The following is a 24,243-nucleotide window of genomic DNA, read 5'->3' as shown; positions in this document are numbered from 1 at the left end:
GTGGACCCTAGAAAGTGTGGATGCTGGAGTACCAGTCTAGATCCAGTGTGGATACTGATATTGGATTGTGAGATTCCAGTGTGGATTCTGGTGGCACAGTATGGGTTCTGATATGTTGTGTGGATCCTAAGTTTGTAGTGTTGATCATCTATTATTCAACAGTGTGAATCCTTGTATTTCAGTGTAGATTCGGGAATTGCAATGTGGATCTGCGTGTTTCTAGTGTAGATCCTGAAATTTCAGTGTAGATGCTGGTATTGCAGTGTGGAACCTGGAATTTACAGTGTGGTTCCTGGGATTGCACTGAGGATACTGAGATTATTGTCTGAATCCTGGGAATCCAATATGTATCCTGGAACACCAGTGTGTATCCCGGAATTCCAGTGAAGATCCTAAGATTGCAGTGTGGATGCTATGATTTCTATGTGGATCGTGGAATTTTAGTTTGGACCCTGGGATTCCAGAGTGAATTTTGGTAAGTAAGAGTGGATCCTGGGTTTCTAGTGTAGATATTGGGATTCCAGTGTTATTTCAGGGATTCTAGTATAGATTCTGAGTTTCCGGCGTGGATATTGGTATTTCAGTGCGAATCCTGAGATCACAGCGTGGATACTGCGATCCCAGTGTGGTTCTTTGGACTCCAGTGTGGATCCTGGAATTTCAATATGGATCCTTGGAAACAAGTATGAATTATGGGATTCCAGTGTGAATGCTGAGAATCCAGTGTGGATCGTGGGATTGAAATCCTGGTGTTTTAGTCTGGATTCTAGGGTTATAGGGTGGATCCTGGAATTCTTGTAAGGATATAGGGATTCTAGTGTGGTTCGTTGTATTTCGTTGTGGATCGTGATGTGTAAGTGTGGATTCCAGTGTGTATCTTAGTATGATTCTAATGTGGTATTCGAGTTTGAATCCTGGAAGACTCCGTACCAATATATCAGTGTGCATTTTGAGATTACAGCGAAGTCCTTGGGATTCCAGAGTGCATCTTACGATTTCAGTGTGAATGATGGGATTGGAACATGGATCCTTGGTTTCAAATGTGAATCACTGGTTTCCATGGATTTTCTTCAATATTTCCTGCAGAGATTTCATCATCATTTTCGCAAAGGTTTTAAGAAAATCCTCTTGAGTTATGAAGAATTCCTTGAAAGTTATCAGGGATTTCTCCAAAAGTTTTATCACAAATTTCTAGAAGAATTCTACCTGAATGCATAATTTGGATTCCATCAAGAATTCTTTTGAACAACTTAACAGTATTTCATCCAAAGATTCTAGCAGGAACTCAACTTTCCAATTTGCAGAGCATCTTTTAAGTTTTTACACCAGGAAATCCTCCTAGAATTTCACCAGAAAATCCTTCAAGAATTTTAAAGTGAAATCTTCCAAAGATTTCATCAGGAATTCCTCCAAGTATATCACCAGGAAATCACCTAGACTGTTCCTCCGGGAATTTAATCAGACATACTAGCAGAAAAAGGACTTAAATAGCAATTTTATGAGAGAATGCATCAGTATTTCCATCAGAATAATCTCCATAGTTTGGTCTTGGAATGAATTCATGAATTCCACAAGAATTTCTTCATGAGATTCCACCATAATTCTTCACCAGGAACCCCAAGAATTCCGGCAGATATTCCTCCAAAGATTCCTCACTGAATTTCTCCGAGAATTCCTCAAAGATAATGCATATCCGTAAGGAATCATCTTGATTTCTACTAGGGAATAAAAATAACATATTCCACGGAGTCCTTGGTGTACGACTACTAGTTTTCTCAATAAGACTTCCACTAGTAATTCTTTCAACAAATTCACACAAGTAATTCTTCCAGAGATTTCATATGCAGTTCCTCCAAGAATTCCACCAGAAATTGCTCCAGAATTCCAGCAGAATTTGCATCTTCCAGGGATCCGGGGCTCAAATGCCGTCGTAGCAGTAAACGCGCAGCTGGAGACCAAAGTAAAGGTCGTGGATTCAAATCCCACCGTTAGAAATCTTTTCGTAACGAAAATTTTCTTGACTTCCTAGGACATATAGTATCTTTGTACCTGCCATACGATATGCAAATGCTAAAATAATCAACTGGTAAAGGAAGTTATTAACAGAGAATAACTATGTAAATGGCGCGGTAAATGGCTGGGCATGGCGTACCATTGGTACCTCGCGTACCTGCAGGAATAAAATAGACCCCTTTGTGCGGTCCTTAGCCTCTTGCCCAGCAACTCCTATCCCTACCTCCTCGTGGTACTGGCCGGGGTACGAGTAACCTTGGGGAAGATCGGGTAACCAACCCCCGGTGGGAACTTTGGTCGTATGCTGACAGGGAAGGGGGGGTTTGCTTTTGCAAACCTGGAGCGTCTGTACTCCACGTTAGGAGCGGCTCACAACAGCGTCTGTTCCCCATGTCAGGGGCGGCTGATCATCGTCCGAGTGCCAGAGAAGGACTCTAAGCTAAACTGCGCACTATGGCCCTCCGAACATTTAGGGGGAATGGTCCTCCGGAAATCTAGGGGGTTGGTGTCAGGCCCTGCAAGCCAACCGTAAAAACACATCAGCACAGGAACGTCAACGAGAGAATACGGACCGGAACAATCGGCAAAGACCACAGCGACGAAAATGGACTAGCGATTGGAAACTCGGTACGTGGAACTGCAAATCTCTCAACTTCATTGGAAGTACTCGCATACTCTCCGATGTACTGAAGACCCGCGGTTTCGACATCGTAGCGCTGCAGGAGGTGTGCTGGACAGGAGCATTGGTGCGAACGTTTAGAGGTAATCATACCATCTACCAGAGCTGCGGCAACACACGCGAGCTGGGAACAGCTTTCATAGTGATGGGTGATATGCAAAGGCGCGTGATCGGGTGGTGGCCGATCAATGAACGAATGTGCAAGTTAAGAATCAAAGGCTGATTCTTTAACTTCAGCATAATCAACGTGCATAGCCCACACTCCGGAAGCACTGATGATGACAAGGACGCATTTTACGCGCAGCTCGAACGCGAGTACGACCGCTGCCCAAGCCACGACGTCAAGATCATCATAGGAGATTTGAACGCTCAGGTTGGCCAGGAGGAGGAGTTCAGACCGACGATTGGAAAGTTCAGCGCCCACCGGCTGACGAACGAGAACGGCCTACGACTGATAGATTTTGCCGCCTCCAAGAACATGGCCATTCGTAGCACCTATTTCCAGCACAGCCTCCCGTATCGGTACACCTGGAGATCACCTCAACAGACAGAATCGCAAATCGACCACGTTTTGATCGATGGACGGCACTTCTCCGACATAACCGACGTCAGAACCTATCGTGGCGCCAACATTGACTCCGACCACTACCTGGTGGTGGTGAAACTGCGCCCAAAACTATCCGTCATCAACAATGTACGGTACCGACGCCCGCCCCGGTACAATCTCGAGCGGCTGAAACAACCGGATGTCGCCAATGCGTACGCGCAGCATCTTGAGGCAGCGTTGCCGGATGAGGGCGAGCTCGATAGGGCTCCTCTTGAGGACTGCTGGAGGACAGTCAAAGCAGCCATTAACGACGCTGCCGAAAACGTTGTCGGATATGTGGAACGGAGCTCAAGAAACGATTGGTTCGACGAGGAGTGCCAGCAGGTTTTAGAGGAGAAGAATGCAGCGCGGGCTGCAATGCTGCAGCATGGTACGCGGCAAAACGTGGAACGATACAGACTGAAGCGGAAACAGCAAACCCGCCTATTCCGGGACAAAAAGCGCCGCCTGGAAGAGGTGGAATGCCAAGAGATGGAGTTGCTGTACCGTTCTCAAGAAACGCGGAAGTTCTATCAGAAGCTCAACACATCCCGCAAAGGCTTCGTGCCGCGAGCTGAGATGTGCCGGGATAAGGATGGGAGCATCTTGACGGACGGACGCGAGGTGATCGAAAGGTGGAAGCAGCACTACGATGAACACCTGAATGGCGCAGAGAACACAGGCACAGAAGGTCAGGACAGCGAAGGCGATGGCTACGTCAGCACAGCGGACAGCGGAAATCAACCAGCTCCCACGATGGGGGAAGTTAAGGATGCCATGCAACAGCTCAAGAACAACAAAGCCGCTGGCAAGGATGGTATCGGAGCCGAACTCATCAAGATGGGCCCGGACAGGTTGGCCGCTTGTCTGCATCGGCTGATAGTCAGAATCTGGGAAACGGAACAGCTACCGGAGGAGTGGAAGCAAGGCGTTATATGCCCTATCTACAAAAAGGGCGACAAACTGGAGTGTGAAAATTATCGTGCAATCACCATCCTAAACGCCGCCTATAAAGTGCTATCCCAGATTCTCTTCCGTCGTCTATCACCTATAGCAAACGAGTTCGTGGGAAGTTATCAAGCAGGTTTCATCGACGGCCGCTCGACAACGGACCAGATCTTTTCCGTGCGGCAAATCCTCCAGAAATGCCGTGAGTACCAGGTCCCTACGCACCATTTGTTCATCGATTTCAAGGCGGCATACGATAGTATCGACCGCATAGAGCTATGGAAAATCATGGACGAGAACAGCTTTCCCGGGAAGCTCACAAGATTGATCAGAGCAACGATGGACGGTGTGCAAAACTGCGTGAAGATCTCTGGCGAACACTCCAGTTCGTTCGAGTCTCGGCGGGGACTACGACAGGGCGACGGACTTTCGTGCCTGTTGTTCAATATTGCGCTTGAAGGTGTCATGCGGAGAGCCGGACTTAACAGTCGAGGCACGATTTTCACAAGATCCGGACAATTTGTTTGCTTCGCGGACGACATGGATATTATTGGGAGAAAATTTGAAACGGTGGCAGATTTGTTCACCCGCCTGAAACGCGAAGCAACAAGAGTCGGGCTAATGGTGAATGCGTCGAAAACAAAGTACATGCTGGTAGGCGGAACTGAGCGCGACAGGACCCGCCTAGGAAGCAGTGTTACGATAGACGGGGATACCTTCGTGGTGGTGGACGAGTTCGTCTACCTCGGATCCTTGTTGACGGCTGACAACAATGTTAGTCGGGAAATACGAAGGCGCATCATCAGCGAAAGTCGTGCCTACTATGGGCTCCAGAAGAAACTGCGGTCAAGAAAGATTCACCCCCGCACCAAATGCACGATGTACAAAACGCTCATAAGACCGGTAGTCCTCTATGGGCATGAGGCGTGGACTATGCTCGAGGAGGACTTGCAAGCTCTTGGGGTTTTCGAACGCCGAGTGCTAAGGACGATCTTCGGCGGCGTGCAGGAGAACGGCGTGTGGCGGCGAAGGATGAACCACGAGCACGCTCAACTCTACGGCGAACCCAGTATCGTGAAGGTAGCTAAAGCTGGAAGGATACGCTGGGCAGGGCATGTTGCAAGAATGCCGGACAACAACCCTGTAAAGATGGTGTTCGCCACGAATCCGGTCGGAACAAGAAGGCGTGGGGCGCAGCGAGCTAGGTGGATTGACCAGGTACACCAGGACCTGGAGAGCGTGGGTCACAGTCGAGGATGGAGAGAAGCGGCCATGAACCGAGGGAATTGGCGAAATATTGTTGGCGAGGCTTTATCAAGATAATTGATGTAAAGCCAAATAACCAACTATGTAAATGCTCATAAGAACACAACAAGCTCTGCCCCATTTTGGGACGTTACACCAGAAAAAAAAGAAAACCTCCAGAGATTCCACCAGGAATTCCTTTAGGGTTTGTTCGTGGTATTCAACCAATAATACCAACTGATTTGACCAAAAGCTCCATTAAGGATTCAATAAGAAAAACCGCAGAAATTTACCCAAAGCTTCCATCAGGAATGCCTTCAGAGATTCCACCAGAAATTGCTTCAGAGTTTTCACTAGAAAGTTCTTCAGAGTTTTCTCAAGGGGTTCCACCAATAAAACTTCAAATGATTTCAATAGGCATAACTGCAATGACTCCATCAGGAATTATTTCAAGGATTACACCAGAAATTCATCCAGGGATTACACCAGAAATTCATCCAGGGATTACACCAGAAATTCATCCAGGGATTCCACCAGAAATTCTCAAAGGGTAGGTTCGAAGACTGCCACCAATAATATCAAATTATTTGACCAGAAAAACTTCACTAAGGATTCCATTAGGAATTACTCCAAATATTACCCCAAAAATTTACGCCGATATTTCTCCAAGAATTTATCCTGGGATTCCACTAGGAATTCCTTCAGAGATTCCAGCAAGAATTGCTCCAGGGGATTCACTTGAAATACTTTCAGAAATTTTCTCAGGTATTGCTCCAGGGATTTCAAAAGGATTTTTTTTCCAGAGTTTCCTCAAGGGGTTCCACCACCCGACCAGACGGAAGAAACAAGATTATAACAGAATGTGTTTCCCAGATATGGTTTTTTTTATGTCTCCAGTTGTTATAAAACTTGTACCGTTAGTAGTTGAAATAACAAAAATTGTAACATAATTTGCTCCAAATTAAACTAAAATATAGCAAACCCCGTTACAATTATATCAAAATTATTACAGAATGTGTTGCAAGGATGTTACAAAATAACAAAGTTATTGCAAACTATGTTACTGTTTATGTTATCCCGACCAGATTATAACAGAATGTGTTCCTCTGATATGTTTTTTTATATCACCAGCTGTTATAAAACATGTACCGTTAGTAGTTAAAATAACAAAAATTCTAACAAAATTTGCACCAAATTAATCTAAAATATAACAAACCCTGTTATAATTATATCAATATTATTACAGAATGTGTTACAAGGATGTTACAAAATAACAAAATTATTGCAAACTATGTTACTGTTTATGACATCGGATGTTATTTGGAAAAAAACATATAAAGACCATGTCAAAAATGTAACAAATGTTGTTATAAATGTGTAATTTAATATTTAACAAGTTGAGAACAAAGCCGTCTTGATAACAAAATTATATCAACTTCTGTTTATTATAACTGCTGCTGATAGGAATGTGTTATAATCTTGTTATGTGGTTCTGGTCGGGATTTGCAACAAACTTATAAATGCGATGTCAAGAATATAACAAATGTTGTTATAAATGTGTTACTGAAAATTTCACAAGTTGAGAACAAAGCCATCTTGATAACAAAATTTTATCAACTTCTGTTATTTTTAATTGCTGCTGATAGAAATATGTTATAATCTTGTTATTTGGTTCTGGTCGGGCAACAATACTGCAAATGATTTCATCTGGAATTATTCCAGGGACTCCATTCGAAATTATTCCAGGTATTTATCTACCAGATTTTAGTTCAGGGATTCCATCAATAATAAATTGATTTGACCAGAGTTTCTTCTAAGGATTCAATTAGCAATTACTCCAAAGATTATACCAAACATTTACTTCAGAGATTAAACCAGGAATCGCTCCAGGGATTACAAGCAGAATAACTTCATAAATTCTGCCGGGTATTTCTCCAAGGATTTCACCAGGAATTTCGACGAAGAGGTTCCACCAATAGTATCTTAAATTATTTTATACGGAATTACTTCAATGACTCCATCAGGAATTGTTCTAGGGATAACACCAAAACTTCATCCAGATATTTCATCAGGAATTCATCCAGAGACTTGCACACTCAATCTGTTCGGTAAAAATAACTGGGTTTTGGAACTACCGAAAAAGTCAGTAAACTAAAAAAAATGTCAGAAATCGAAAAACAGAGACTTTTTACTGAAATTTTGCAGAGAGCTTTCTTTTTATATCATATATCGATAAAAAATAAAACATGGTGAAATTTACTTTTCAATTACGCGTGGTGACAGTTTTCATTTTACTAACTTTTTCGGTAGTTCCAAAACCCAGTAAAATTTTACCGACCCCAGTAATTTAATCCAAGTGTGTGGAATACGCCGTTAAAGAGTTCCTCAAAAATCTTTTATGTTCTTGTATTTATTTTTGATGGAATCAATGAATGAAATCCCGAAGGGTTTTAACACAGTCTTTGAAGGAATCTTTGACAGAATTTCAAAAAAAAAAATTCGGAACAAATGCCTGGAAAAAATCGTGAAGATATCCCTGGAGAAATTTCTGGCCGAGTTTATGAAAAAAAAAAAAAAATTCCAGAACAATTCTTGGAGAAATCACTGTATAAATTCATATTAGAATCCCAGGAACAATTCCTGGTAGAATTCCTGCTATAATCTATAAAGGAATTTCCGGAGAAAGAATTGTGTCTTGAGGAATACTTAAAACAATTACTGCAAGCATATTTGGAAAAGTTGAAAGAAGACCCAAACAACCAGAATATACATATAACTAGGTTATCTTTTGCGTTATGCGATGCTTATATATACAATGCTCCCGAAAATATGTCGTCAAAAGGTATTTTGCGTGTCAGAGTAGAGGCGATATACCGTTTTGACTCATATTCCGAACACTTAAGGCCAAAAGTGACCTCAAATGCATGTGAAAGGCATAAATAAGCTGATATTTGTGAAAATTTTAATTTCTCCGCAAAGTCTAACGTTAGCTGATGGGTGTGCCGATAAAGTTATTTGTGAAAACTTGTTAGTATGGTTTTTACGTAAAAGTATGGAACAACATTTTGATGCATATGCCGAACACCGTGTTCATTCTGTCTCATATTCCAAACACCTTGATTCAAATTCCGAACAGCACGAATAAATCATATTCAAATGAATAATTTCACAAATAAATTTATCTGTGCTGGTTCTACTGGTCTTGAACTAAAGAATATAAAAAAGATTGGAATACGTTAAAATTGAATATCAACTGACTGCTGTTTCCTTGTAAATTGATGACATATTTCAGCGAAATATTTCAAGCAAACCGCCATACAAAAACCGAATGTTCGGAATATGAGTCTGTTCGTAATTTGAGACAAAACGATACGTGCATATTTTATATAATGAAATTGGACATACAATGCAATTGTTGAGGTTCGAATGCAAAATAATCTGCAATCTTAGGCGACTAAACCAATAATAATAAAGTAAATTTAACAGCTACTACGAACTAATTTGATTTACTTTGTACGCGTATACGGAATTGAACAAAATGCTCTGATGAAATGAGAAAATAGCGTTATATGCGAGGAAACTCGCCAATCAAACGATTTTAAATACCGCCTAGAGCGGGAGTGATGTGATTTGTATAAATAAACGACATTTCACGTAATGTCGTATGCGAGTTAATATTGTTTGGAGAATGTTTGGGGTAATTTCCAGATTGGAACACCGATGGCTGTTCAGAATAATCCCCGAAAAAACCACTCTTTAGTGCTCCTCGGAATACTTTGTGCGAATTTCAACTTTTTTTTTTATTCCTTATCAAACCTTTTGGTACTTGAGTTTTGTAAGTTTTGCTTTTCCGTACTACCTCCACTAGTTACATCCCAACTGAGATATAGCTTGCTTCTCCACAAGTACTTCTACAGTTGTTGGGTTAACTTCGGACTACCAATTCCTAACAGCAGACGCAGAATTTATTTATTTGCTATAGTGGTTACAATCCATTTTTGCGGTTCGAATCGACTTACATTTTTGGTTAACCGATTAGATTTAGAAGGTGTGGGTCGCAAAGATTTCTCGGTGAGATTTCCTGTGCCTAAAGAATTACTTTTAAGATTTTAAACGTACCAAAGATATAGTCGTACTACTGACTAATTAAGCAACAGTTTCATACAATTCAATTAAATTCAGGTTCGACTTTAGTGATAAGGATTAGAAAAATGAATTTAATAAATTTGTGGCACTGCCGTATCTTCTATCAGGATGACAAAGTGGTTTTGGAATATAATAAATCTTAGAGTTGTTTAGTAGAATACCTATATTGAGATGAAAAAACCGAATTTTGTACTATACCATTTAATTCCACTAGAGTTTGTATCCTTTGACAGATACGCGTATTTCGACCTCAACTGTAAGGCCGTCTTCATTGTCGTGTACTAGACTCGAGCAACTGTAAGGCCGTCTTCATTGTCGTGTACTAGACTCGAGTCGAGTCTAGTACACGACACTGAAGACGGCCTTACAGTTGAGGTCGAAATACGCGTATCTGTCAAAGCATACAAACTCTAGTGGAATTAAATGGTATAGTACTAAATTCGGTTTTGGAATATTATTCAGTGACAATCCTATCAGCATGAGATTGCTCATAGAACGTCACTGTCAGTAGACGTATCGATGAACGAAGCGCCGCGTTTTGACAGCGTTACTGCGACGAGGGGTCCCGTCGGCACAACAGTTATTAACTGAGAGCTTCCATTTATAATTAACCATGTTTTGCATGTGTACATCGTAGGGCAAATACGAAGATACTCCATGCCCTGAGAGTCGAGTAAATTTCCTTGTGCATTGTCTTGCTGAATAGCTGCGCGTTTACCGCAGCTTGGTCAAATGGTTGCACCAACATAAGTCGGTTTGACTAACTTAAGAGCGGAGTCAATGTTGGTCAAACAGGCTGAGCGTGTGTGGGTAGCATTAATTTAAATACTCTTTTTTATGATTTAATTTTTTTTTTTGAAGTAGATCATTCTTTTCAAGCAAAGCAGAAAATATATATTTTTCCTTTGATAGCTTGGACTCTGAGGGACCGTCAAAAATATAAAAAAGGATATCGTGTCGTTTCGAATTGTCGGACGCTTCGAAAGTAAGACACTCGCCTTTTAAACGGTTTGCACCAAATGCCGATTTTTACACTTAAGATCTATGATTATGACATCTACTACATTCTTCATAAAAAAAATACGAAATAATAATTTTGAGGTGAATTAACAACGACCTTGATGCGTCCGAGCAAATCGAATCAGCAATATTACATTCTTAGCCACCATTTGGTTGAGCCCCCAAGTGTTTTGACAATTTGAAATTTTAGGGCACCCTATCGTACATTCAATCCAGAAGCAGCAGCGGAAACAGCTCCGACCGGGATGGTGTGAGAGTCAGTATTGTCAAATTCCGTGCCCTCGAGGATTCAGGCAGCTGGTGTGCACACTTCCAGGTTAGCAGATGCCAAGAAGAAAGAGACGAGGTTTTAAATGGAAAATATTTATTGCAATGCCCCTGGTGGGTTTGGTTTGAGATGCTGGCGGCGGTAAATAAAGCAGGGAGTTTCTCGAGCCAAAGGAAAAATTGCACGGATAAAGTGGGCAATAAACCAGAACTGCATTGTGGCAGTCACTGCTATTGCTGAATTGGCCTGGAGATGTAATCTCGTAGATTGCAAACAGCGAGTGGAACAGATTTCCGCTGCAGTTACGGAAGTTTTGAATTTGTTTTGCAGGCGATTATTGAGAACGGATGCGAGTTTTGTAAAAACTTTGCGGGGTGGGATTGTTGCTCATTATTTCAATAAAATATGACTTCTTGAGCCTTTTTCTTTGTGACCTAAGTTGGTACAGACATAAAGTGCGAGTTTTGTCGTTTGTGAGATTTGTAGAGAAAGTAGATCATAGGAGGAAATTCTCCAGTAGCTGATACCTAACCCGATTCCAATTATTAGTTTTATACGATCTTGTTTATGATAAATATTAAATATATGTCTTCTTCTTTCTGGCGTTGCGTCCCCACTGGGACAGAGCCTGCTTCTCAACTTAGTTTGTTTGTTTGTTTGTTTATTTGAGACATTTTACACCAAAAGGGTGCATTCATGTCTTAGAAAATGAAAATTACCTCTAACCATTTTTACATTTTCAGAGCTTCTTGTACAAGTTGGTTTCATGCAGAAATTTTAGTAATTGCGAAATTTTATCCTCTTCGTTACTTAAAGCATCTTGTAAGCTCGTTCTACTAATGCCATACTTAACTCGCTCTTCTTCATACTTTCTACAATGTAGAATTATGTGCCGGACATCTATTACCGATCCGCAGCATTCACAATTCGGCGGAGGTTCCTTTTTCATTAGAAAAGTGTGGGTTAATCGTGTGTGGCCGATCCGGAGCCGCGTGAGTACACGTTGATCGGCGGCACTGTCTTGGTCTCTCCATCTGTGCGTGTCGTTTTTGATTTCCCTTAATTTTGCATCTCTTGTGTCATTCCATTGGTTGCCCCAATGTTGACGTATAGCCTGTTTCACCATTCGCAATGCATCCTCTCCTGGGATAGGGATTTCGATGGGAAGCTGCCTTCTGGCATCATTCGCTAATCGATCGGCTTCGATGTTTCCTTTGATCCCGGCATGTCCGGGAATCCAGCAGAATCGGATCGTTTTAGTTCTCGCTATACTCTCAATTTCTTGGATCCATGGGTGTTTTGATTTTCCCGCCTCAAGGGCGAGCAGACAGCTGGCAGAGTCTGTTAAGATCACCATCTCATGCCTGATGTTTGGGATCGAGGCTGCCATCTTTATGGCATAGGCCTCCGCAGAAAAAACGCTGCACTTGACATCCCAAATAACGGATGGTTTTCGTGCATGCCATACACGATCGCTCTGCCTCACGATTGGCTGAACAATTGGAAGCGAGCTTCCCGTAAGTTCCTCCAGACGATCCGAAGCTCGCCGAATCAGCGGAAGGTTGCTATTGTTTTGGTTTTTCGACCAAATACGGATAGCCGTTCGCGCTGTGGACTGTACTGCAAGGAACTGAAACGGTAGCGTGCCCGTTTCGGCCATGACCGAATTTATAGGACTAGTCACAAAAGCTCCGGATGCATATCGAACCATTCTGTTGTAAGCTGGGGCTAGAATCTGTAGGTTTGCTGCTCCTGCTCGACTCACTAGTCCTATTCCGTAGGTCAACTTCGCAGTAATTAACGCTGAGCCAACTTGCAGTAAGGTCGACCGATTTCCACGAGGAAGTTTGGCACCGATCATCTGCAGTATCCGTAGGCGAGATTCACACGATTTTTTTACCATTTGGCAATGGGGCTTAAACGTTAACGTTCGGTCTAGAGTTACACCCAGAATTCTCAAACGGTTGGTCTTCGGAACACGGACGCGGTCGATTGTGATCTCGTTGGTTGGCTCTCGACGCGCATTCGGGCTGCAATAAAAAATTTGCGATTTTGTTGCAGATAAGGCAAAACCCACGCTTTTAGCCCATTTGTCGACAGCCTTCACGGCAGCTTGCAGTTTTCGGTGTAAACCGACTGTTTTCGCCCTGCGCACTACAAGAAGAATGTCGTCGGCATACAAAAGTATATCGACTCCACTCGGTATTACCCGAAAGACCGGCTACATCGCGACGAGAAAAAGCGTCACGGACAGTACTGAGCCCTGCGGGACTCCATTTTCTAGCTTATGTGCGTGGGACACCTGTCCGCCGACAGACACCTGAAATGTTCGTTCCGAAAGGAAGCTCTGTAACATGTTGAACATACGTCCACGTATCCACCACGACTTTAATGTACGTAGTATGTTGTGTCTCCAGGTTGTATCGTACGCTTTCGACAGGTCCAAAGACGCGATTAAACAGTGTTCATCAACGGTAGGTAGTGATCTCTCAAGCTCGGAAAAGTGTGTGTCGGTGCCTCGTCCTGCACGGAAAGCGTGCTGCCGCATGTCAAGACGATTGTTGTCCTCAAGCTCGGTAATCAGACGACGGTTGATGATTCGCTCTAGTAGCTTCGCCAAGCAGCTAGTGAGGGAAATTGGGCGAAAAGCAGCAGGCCCGGAATCTTGGCAGTTTGGTTTAGGGATAGGGACAACGATAGCGTTACGCCAGCTGGCGGGAAATTCGCCACATTGCCAGATTTTGTTGAACAAATCAAGAAGAGTCATCTTCACGGATAAAGGGAGATGTTGAAGCAAGGGGTACCCTATTAAATCAACACTTAGTGTTCTTATGAGCACTTCCACAGTTATTAATTGATAGCTTACTATGCCAATGACCATTTTTGCATGCGTATATCGTGTGGCAGGTACGAAGATACTCTATGCCCTGGGAAGTCGAGAAAATTTCCAACCCGAAAAGATCCTCGACCGGTGGGATTCGAACCCGCGACCCTCAGCTTGGCCTTGCTAAATAGCTGCGCGTTTACAGCTACGACTATCTGGGTCCCACGTATATGTATAACGTGCAAAAACGAAAATATAAATACAAATTTTGACCTTCGAATTTGATGATGCATTTTAGTACCAAATTGATCAATCTCAAAAGGTAGCATCCAATACCTGACACAATCAAGAAACATCTTGAAGTCTTTTAAATTCATTGAATTCTTGAAATAGATATTTATTGCCATATCAAAGCATTCGCAGCATTCACATTTTAAGTTCTACTTAGCCTGCAATACGTCCATTGAAAATGACATCAATATGTAGAAACTTCTCTCGTAAACAATGCTCCATTTACGTTTCGATCTAACTATTACGAGAGCAGGACAAACAAAGAACAACAAATATTTTCGCAGAAATTGCCTGTCCGGACTGTGAAACTCTTTGGACGGATAGCAGTCACACACACACGGTGCACCCTGAGGTTAATCGAATTGTTGGTCGAATACTTCAGAAACGATGCAGCGATTGCGTATTTGAGCAGATCCTTCCCCAACGAAATCGATAGTAGGTATAATCATCATCATTCGTTGTTGGAGCCTGATTGCTATGGGCAAATACGCACCGCAAACAAGAATACGAGATTTAATTTAGCTCATAGCTAGCAAATATTTGCATCTGCTCCGTCCAAAAGAACGAACTACGATGCAAAGATTAGACTTGGAGATAGTACTTCGGTTGAGGCTTTCGATGATATATTTCGAGCGTTTAATTGATTGCATTTGCATTGGTGCATTTTTCTATAACCAAAATTATATTTTTATTAATGTATGACCTACAATGCTACACAATGAAGAGTAGAGGAAAGAATTTCCGAGAAACAATCAATGTTCAAAATGTTATGATGTTCAAACCTTGACTGAAAGATATAGGGGGCGATCCCCCAGTATCGGGCACATAATTTAGAAATGGTTCGATTTCCGTAAATCAATTAGTCGTCGAATGTTTTTATTCTAGGAATAGTGTTTCATAGCCAATTTAATGCATTTGCAACATTTACAAGAACAATTTGATCATTCCTTGCTTAGCGCATTCCATTTAAGCCATTTTAAGCCGTTTTAAGCCATTTTAAGCCGTTCTAAGCAATTTTCAGCCATTTTAAGCCATTTATACAATTGCAATTGAGAAATAAAATATGTTGAATATATCCTAATTTTTATTTTATTACTTATTGAACACCACGAACTTTTTTCATCAATCGGCGGAATATCTCAAGTTGAGGTTCTCAAAAATTACCGAAAATCTAGACAGAAGGGACAACTAAAAATTGCGATTTAGCGGAAGCCGCGAAATCTACGAATTTTGGTCTTCGATGCGAGATTTAGGGGATTTATGTGAAATATCACAAAATTAATTGAATTTATATGAAAATCACATTATGTTTGTTCGTTGTTTTGCTTTTAAAAAGAGTATATTTGTTTTAGAGTCGAGATTCCATAAAATATTTTCGTATTATTTAAATTTAAATTAAACGCCCTTCTTGCTTTTCTTGCTCCGTTTTAAATTTTAAAGTGGCACTCTAGTTATAATCTATTATTTTAATTTTTGAAATAACAACTATAACTTCTAAAATACTTCTAAAAATACACATTTGAAGGCTGTTTTCACTGGACGCATGCATTTTTTTTTTGTTCAAATTTGGTCAAAGAGTATGGAATTGTGCCAAAGCCGTGAAATTTTGGTTCTAACAAAAAAAATCCCACATATACAGTATTGAACAAAACATTTGCAGCTTTTACGATGTTCCATACCAGATTGTAAATTTTGGGGGCTTGGATCTTAGTTATATATAGACAAATTTGAATTAAATTTTCGCATCATGTCAGACATATCTTGCATTTCAATATATATTTTTGAACGATTTTTACAATCACAAGTTCAAAAGTAATAACGGTTTGACTAAATTCTAATTGATTTACCTGAAAAAAGGAAAACCTTACACAAAAAATATGATGATAGCAAACTCGATCTTCTTATCTAAATTTACAACTTTGCTGAAGATATTGCTATTCCTTAGACTTTCTGAGTTACGTTAATTTTTAAAAATTGTCAAAAACTTGAATTCAGTCGAGTCGATATTGCTTTTGAACTTGTGATTGGCAAAATTGCTTAAACATATATGTTGAAATTCAAGTTATGTCTGACGGGCTGTGAAAATCATCGAAATCGGTCTTGAAATAACTGTAATCTAAGCCTCCAAAGTTGACCATTGTTTATGAAAAATCGAAAAAGTTGCATATGTTTTGTCTGATACTGTAGGAACATTGCAATAAAATTGAATGGACGAATTGACGTGGAAATTGAAAAATTCTCAAATCCATTCGTAGAGGTTATGTAATGTCTAGCACTTCGGTATTTGTTAAAACTTCCTCTCGGTTTGTTAGCCACAAATATGATAAATCATAATTAAAATATACAACTCTCGCGTAATCTGGGATAATTGGTAACCACGTGTGTAGCTTTTTGTTTCTGAGCAAATGAACAAATAGGCAATCAAACCAACACCACCGGCAGGTAGATAATGATCCTTTCTTCATCATAACGTTGTTAAATAACGTGTAAATCTATCCAAATACTCAGAAACACCGAGCTACACACATCGTTACCAATGGCTTTTAGGGCGAGATCATAAGTTATGCGAGAACTGATGTTTGATATGGTTTGTTTGGTCTACAAAAATGCTACAAATAAATTGCAAATCTTTCATTCTAGGGTTGAGCACCATGACTTCTCAACTATTGTTTTGTTTTTCTGAGACACCCTAGTATCTAGAATAGTATCAATAACTAAACGATTTACCTTCATGTCCTCTAAACCTGTTCTACCGTTTGATTTCAATTACAGATAGCAATGATTGCAATTCAAAATAATTCACATTCCCTCTCTCTCGTTCTCTCCCTTTCCAATTGCAGATGTCATAATATGGGTTTCACGTGCGAGAAAGCGCATTATCGCACGTCACACTCGGAGCAAAGTTGGATCGAAACAATTGGCTGTGATCAGTTGACCGTACCAGAGCTCAAACCAGTCGGCTCTGTCAGCAATTTCAAAAAGCATCAAAAGCTCCGCCCGAAAGCCCACAACCAGAGCAAATCACCACCAGCAGGTGAACATCAAAGCACCACAAGCATCCTCCCGCCTGCAACGGAGCCACCGACAGGAGTCAATTCCGGAATCAGCCTTCATTACCCATTCAATCTCTTCCATCCGTTCCACTTATCATCGTACCAGTGCTCGGCGATTATTTTAGATAAACTCTCACAGTTTATCTCTAAATATGTAGTGGTGAGAAGTGGCTCCGGATGGAGCGTTGCACAACCCTGCGTCTCCATCGGAAGTGGGCCATTTCCATCAGTCCCCCCTGAACCGAGTGCATCGAAATACCAACCGTTTCCGCCGTCGTCCCCGTCCTTCCCCCGCTCAACAACATCGAGAGTAGCTATATCAAGAGCCTCCTGTACATCGACTGCAGAACCGCAGCAAAAGGTGGTCCCGTTACCGCCATTATCGTCCTGTGATCCTTTGGTAGCACCGGTTCATCCGATTGGCAGCACTGCTTCCACAACCGGGTGCACCAAAACGTTGCCATACTCGTCGTCGTTATCGTTGGAACAAGCTCCATCAGCAGCAGCATCATTATCGTCGACAACGTCCCAAGCCTTGCTGCTGACGCCTTCTTCGTCCAGCCTTCGGTTGCCTTCCAGAGATCCTTCATCGCACGAAACCCCTACGATTTCAGAATCATCAATATTAGCATCATCATCAACGACGACGACGACGGCGGCGGCGGCGGCTAGACCTACTAGTAGTCATTATCTTGTAAGACACTCACTTTGTTTATATGCAGCATCTAGCGTTATATTAGCATTATGTTATCTAACAATACCAACAGTTGCCTCAGACACACCACATACTATGTAAGTATACTAGAAATAACCCAGATGATCTATTTTCTTCCCCTTTATTAATCTAGTTAATTTAAACTAACTGTGGCTCGTATCCTCGACCTTTTCTCTACTACTGTCTCTTCCTTTGAACAAAACATCTAGTTGTCTATAGATGGGCTTCTCTTCGTTTCTTATTGTAACTCTAACAGACCATGCTGCTTCTATCTGTGTTTGTTTAATGCTACATTCATATTGAAGATGATGCACACGAGAGCAGATTTTATTTCAGTACAACACAGTGCAACATTTTTGAGGACATCAAATGTAAACAACATTTCTACTTGTTTTTTTAGGTTGATGATATTGCGTTTTTTTTTTTTTTTTGAAAATTTTCCGTTCTGCGATAGCCGCCAAGTTCTAAAGCAACTGTAAAAGTTCTACCGCTAAATCTACAATAAAATAAATCTTGTGTTCAACCGTGGAGCGGAAAGTTATCTCTAAAATTGCAATAGGTGGAATCTTATAGTAACTAAGGGCTATGAATTGAACGGTGTTTAGACAGGCCGGACTAGATGATATTTTGACGTTCTGAAGATAAGTTAAGGACCCCATCAATTCTGATTTTATTTTAATACATATGTATAATCAAACAAATAAGTTTCAATATTACAGCAAATAATGCAAATAATTTGATATTTCGAATGCCTGGGGTATGTTTTCCTGAAACCATAAAAAAACACTCAGTCTGCCTGAACATCGATTGATTGAAGAATTAATTCCATGTGGATTTTTTCAGTGAACGATATAATTTCTGTAACAGATGTCGATGGGAAGCAGACCTTTGTCATTCGATAACCTCATAATTGTAGGGAAGATGTGGAGAAAATGGAAAACGTTATTATGATCAAAATATTCAATTCATTTAATCATACAACTCTTCTAAATATGAAGTTGAACATTCCGCCCACAAAATTATTCTAAATCTACATCGGATTTTACAATTTGCAGTAGCAAAATCAATGCGAAGGACCGATTTTTAGGGACAGCGGAGGATGACCACACGGTGCCCCGACAGACCGTTATTATGCAAAAAAAAAATGTCCATTAAATCTGAGTACAGGGCTCGATTTCTGAGGTTATTCTGCACCTCTGGGCCAATTTAAAAAAAAATCCCTAGGAGGAATCTCAAGAAATCTTGATCTGAAGTTTTTGAATGAAAATTTCAATAAAAAAAAATATTAAAAGTACGTAACACACTGAAAAACCCTACAAAAATGCTCAAAAAGTTGGTCAAACTGTTCTTAACAAGTATACAATTGTTACTGTTGTTATAATTAGATATATTTACAACTGACTTTACTTACTGGAGTGGCTTAAGTTTATTTTTTTTTTCCATAGTTTATTGGAATAATTTTAATTGATTGTTGTTTGCTACGTTGAACCGATTGAAAAGTAAATAAAAACAAATAAATTTACAATTAAAAATGATGTTATTTCGAAATAAAGAATCTTAGAATAAATGTAACACAATAATGGTTAGAAGATAAAGCATGTGATTACTGTTACAGTCGAATAGAGCAAGTATTAAACTTTGTTTCAGATCTGGAATGATTTGGTTGCTCTGTACACTCACGTTAATATTAAAATGAACTTACGCGGTTATCGACCACGGGGCCGCTGAACTCCACCTGATTGATGCAACTTTAATTCACACTTAATGACCGCTCACTGAAGTTTGCCGTATTTTTTCCACCTAATAGTCTTCGCCCCTGTTCTTAAATAAATGTGGTTAGAGAACCAAGAATCAGCGTTCTATACAGGAAAAATTGACAATGTTTCATTTGGGCATGCTTACATTCATCGTTGCTGGCTTTGAATTATTAAAGAAAACACTTTTCAGTGTTGTATGAAAGAAAAATCGCGAGGAGTTTTGGCGAAGTTATTAACGAAAGAATGGATCTACAAAGTCATATATGCCTTTTTCAAGCAACAGTGTAGAATTATCGTTTAACTATGCAAGTTGTGGGTCCCTAAGCTGGTTACCTACCCCATTAAAGGAGATATTTGCAGCCAGAACACGTGTTTACTACACGGGAAACATCATCATCACACATCACAAGTGTACTATGGCTCTTAAACAACTTCAACTACAACCCCATCAAGAACTGTCTCAGCACCATCACAACTGAACCTGCTTATTTCTCTACATGCAATCATATACGTTTGGGGTAGAGCTGAGACGAGACTCGCGAAGACGGTCTTCTTTTTCTGTGGTTGCTGAGTTTTTTTCTTATTCCACTTTGTGTTTATACCAATTATGCGCATGCTGTTCAAATCCTCACATGAACCTCTCAGCAAAAAATGATTGAATTTGCATCACATCGATTCATAAATAGCCTTTTGAGTGAAATTTCATGCCAGCAAACGTAGCAGACATTAGAAATAATTAATCTTCTGCTTAGATTTATCAGCAACTTTGGAAAAAACTGCTCCGCCGACTGAGGTTTTTAATAACAGTTTACTTTGAACACAATACTTTTCACTTTTTCAGCCATAAAAACGGTGGGCTGCATTTGACGTTTCGTGAGAGGGGAATCTGGGCTGCATATGACGTTGATATTTTTCCTCTTCGCGAGTCTCGTCTCAGGGGTAGAGTAAATGGCATTACAAGCTTACTCAGTCCCATCTGTAAAAAGAAGGAATTGAAAAAAATCGAGTTTGAAGTTTATAAACTCATAAAGCGACAATATAAAAAAAATCCAAAAAAATTCAAACTTTTTCAATTCAATTTAAAGAAGACCAAAATACGATTCTTTTTTTGTGTTACACGGTGCGGAAATCTGGGACTGATATATGGATACTTTTCAGACAATATTGCTTATTGTTTTTTTTTTCTGAATTTTACCGAACAAATCATAATGTTTCATTAGTGCAGCTGAAAGAGCATTGAAAGATATGTTGCAAACTGGACTCAACTCTATTTTGACGAAAATGAAGATGGGACTGACTTGCGATTCACGGCAGCTATAATGCTACAAAAAAGTAGGCACTTCGTCAACAATTCTTACACTTGATTGTATTTATTAGCTTAATCAGCTTTCCCCGTTCATGTTAAGATATTACCATCTTCTTTTTGAGTCTGTGATATAAACTGCCACATCTAGATTTTCGTAATTGAGTCGAACACGACCTAGAAAACAATAAACAGATTGACGATTAATTCTATTAAAACGAAGTAAATTCAGTCGCTTCTCCACATGTCGATATCGACATCTTCTATCTATATAAATAAAAATGGAGTGGTGTTTGTATGTCACGAAATGGCTTGAGAACGGGATATCAGATTTTGGATTTTGAAAATTCTTCCATAGTTATGTTCCTGAAGTGTTCCGACGTGTTTGTGTACATAAAAAGCAAAGGATATTGAACGGGAAAGTTGAAAAAAAAAACAGGAATGAACGGAACCTCCATTTTGCACAGGGCGTTTCAAGACGTTTTTCAACAGCCTACTTGATGGCAAGACGAAATTTGCCGGGGCCACTATTATGGAATAAAAATATGGTACAAAAAATCAACAAGATCACATCGACATAGGGAGACATCGATATAAGAGGACTATCGAGATATGGAGAGAGAAAATGTATGCAGAAAGAAGGGACCGAAGGAATCATCGACATAGGGAGAGATATCAAGATGTAGAACATCGAGACGTGGAGAGTCGACTGTAGTTGCAGGTATAGAGAATGGAGGGCCTAGTGATGTTGATAGTTAAGTAGTACTTATCAGTGCGCATCGTACCTTCGTGCTGTGCGTACACGAATTCTCTCTGCTCTTGGAAGTTTTCTTAAAAACTACCTAAAGCAATAAAACAGTACTTTTCAGTGCTACAAAAACAGTACTTTTCAGTGCTACAAAAACAGTACTTTTCAGTGCTAAAATTAAAAACGGTACTTTTCAGTGCTACTAAAACAGTACTTTTCAGTACTATTTTTCTACTATTGATCCCTTTACGATCCTTGTTTGGACCCGTGCCTTCGATTTTTCGTTGGACCCGTTGGCAAAAGCTAGCGGTGGTAATCCTTCTTGGACACCGTCTTGGGAAAAAACCTCTCGAAGGTCACGTCTTCTTTCGTTTATTAACTAAAGATGGTATCAACAACTAACAAAAGGAATGGTGAATCTCTGAATTCACTACTTCCTTCCAAAAAAGTGGGGTTTAAAACTGTCACTACACGTGGCAAGAATGGAAGAAAGGACGTTTCCCCGGAATGCGAAGTTTCTTCCAAGGGTGAAATGAATAATTGTATCGAAATGAGCAATCAGTTCGATGCTCTAGACAAATTTTCCGAACACCAAATCGAAGCAGCCTCTAGCCCAGGCTCTTTGATTCAAGTGAGGAAGCAAAGAGTGCCGCCTATCGTGGTCAGTTGTTCCGAATTTGGGGGATTTAGGCAGGAGATCTTGAACTCCATTAGGGGAATCAAGGTTTCCTTCCAAATCACAAAGAAAGGAGACTGTCGCGTTTTGCCAGAAACTCTTAAAGATCGTGAACTTCTTCTCAAACATCTTGAAGAGAAGAAGCACAAATTTTTTACTTATGACGACAAAACTGAACGTTTGTTCAAAGTTGTCTTGAAAGGTCTCTCAAGTGACTATAAATCGCCTGAAGAGATCAAAAATGGAATAAATGATTTACTTGGATTTTTCCCTGTTCAAGTAATCATTATGAAAAAGAGAACCCAATCTGGCATTGTTCGGAAAGGGCTTTCTCAAGAATTTTATTTAGTTCACTTTAACAAAAAAGAACTAAATAATATTAAAGCTTTAGAAAAAGCAAAACTTTTGTTTGATGTCCGTGTGACATGGGAACATTTCCAGAAACCTGGAGGAAATTACCAGAACCCCACTCAGTGCCGTCGGTGCCAAAAGTGGGGTCATGGTACAGAAAATTGTCGCATGGATGCTAAATGCATGATTTGCGGAGGTTCTTCTCACGCCAAAGACGTCTGTCCAGTGAAGGAAGCTACCACCAAATTCATATGCTGTATTTGCGGGGCTAACCATAAGTCCAATTTTTGGAATTGTCCTTCACGCAAAAGGGTCATTGAGGCTCGTGCCAGGCAGATGAAAGAAAATATCCGTTACGATAATGGTCGTTTCCGCAATCTGCCTGGTAGAGTATCGAACAATGCTCATTTTTCAGTTAACGATCGCTTGATCACGAATCATACCCATCAGGAAGATCATAATCATGCTCATTCACAAACTAATTTCAATCCGTCGGGTAGCCGTTTGAATCTTTCAATTTCGAATGTATCTACCCACGGTAAATCCTTTGCCGATATCGTAGCAGGAAATTCGAATTCCTCCCCTGTTCGATCCATGGGTACCCATTCTACTTGTTTCAAAACAAATGGAAAAAAACCCTACCGCCACAGGTAACTCCGCTTCTTCGTCTACCAGAAATTCCAATGGGAAATCACATGACATGTCTGCCCCTGATTTTAATTTTCTAACTGAACAATTGAATCTAATGATTGATGCAATGTTCAAAGCCACCACTATGACTGAAGCAGTCCAAGTAGGTGTAAAATTTACAAATCAAATTGTCATTGGATTACGTTTTTCTAATGGATCCAAATAATAATTTAAATATTTTAAATTGGAATGCTCGTTCTCTGAATGGTAAAAAGGATGAGCTGTTTAATTTTCTTACGGTTAATAACGTGCATATAGCAGTTATTACCGAAACGTATTTAAAACCTGGATCTAAACTAAAAAAATCCTAACCTTTTTTGTTTATCGTAATGATCGACTTGATGGGACATGTGGGGGAGTTGCAATCATCATTCATAGGCGTATAAAACATCAACTGTTTTCATCATTTGAAACTAAAGTTTTTGAAACTTTAGGTGTTTCTGTTGAAACACAGTATGGTAAATATACTTTCATAGCTGCCTATTTGCCTTTTCAATGCTCTGGGCAGCAAGTTAACTTGCGAAAATTGACTTGCAATAAGTCAAAATTTTTTGTCATTGGTGACTTTAATGCCAAACATCGGTCATGGAATAATTCTCAAAGTAATTCCAACGGCAGAATTTTATTTGATGAGTGCTCTTCAGGATATTTCTCAATTCAATACCCTGATAGCCCCACATATTTTTCCTCTTCAAGAAATCCATCTACGATTGATTTGGTCTTAACCGACTCTAGTCATCTTTGTAGCCAACTGATTACTCATGCTGATTTTGATTCTGATCATGTCCCTGTTACATTTCAAATATCCCAAGAAGCGATTATCAATCCTATAAGCTCCACTTTCAATTATTTACGAGCCGACTGGAATATATATAAAACGTATGTTGACTATAATCTTGATGTTAACATTTCTTTAGAAACTAAACTTGA

General features: G+C 40.2%; 1 protein-coding gene across 27 annotated transcripts in view; it reads left to right on the top strand.

Moving 5' to 3' along the window:
• LOC5579421 (glutamate-gated chloride channel) overlaps positions 1-24,243 on the top strand; it is a 472,520-nt gene that overhangs the window by 258,056 nt on the left and 190,221 nt on the right. For all 27 annotated transcript variants that reach the window (XM_021842806.1, XM_021842827.1, XM_021842825.1 and 24 more), the window contains exon 4: positions 16,861-17,865. In XM_021842806.1, the coding sequence (XP_021698498.1) occupies positions 16,871-17,865 (995 nt within the window). In that variant the 5' untranslated portion in view covers positions 16,861-16,870. The remainder of the gene's footprint in view (positions 1-16,860; positions 17,866-24,243) is intronic.

The sequence above is a fragment of the Aedes aegypti genome, chromosome 2 (assembly GCF_002204515.2).
Source record: "Aedes aegypti strain LVP_AGWG chromosome 2, AaegL5.0 Primary Assembly, whole genome shotgun sequence".
In the NCBI taxonomy this organism is placed as follows: domain Eukaryota; kingdom Metazoa; phylum Arthropoda; class Insecta; order Diptera; family Culicidae; genus Aedes; species Aedes aegypti.
The sequence above is the reverse complement of the archived record's forward strand: the minus strand, read 5'-3'. Positions and strand labels throughout refer to the sequence as shown.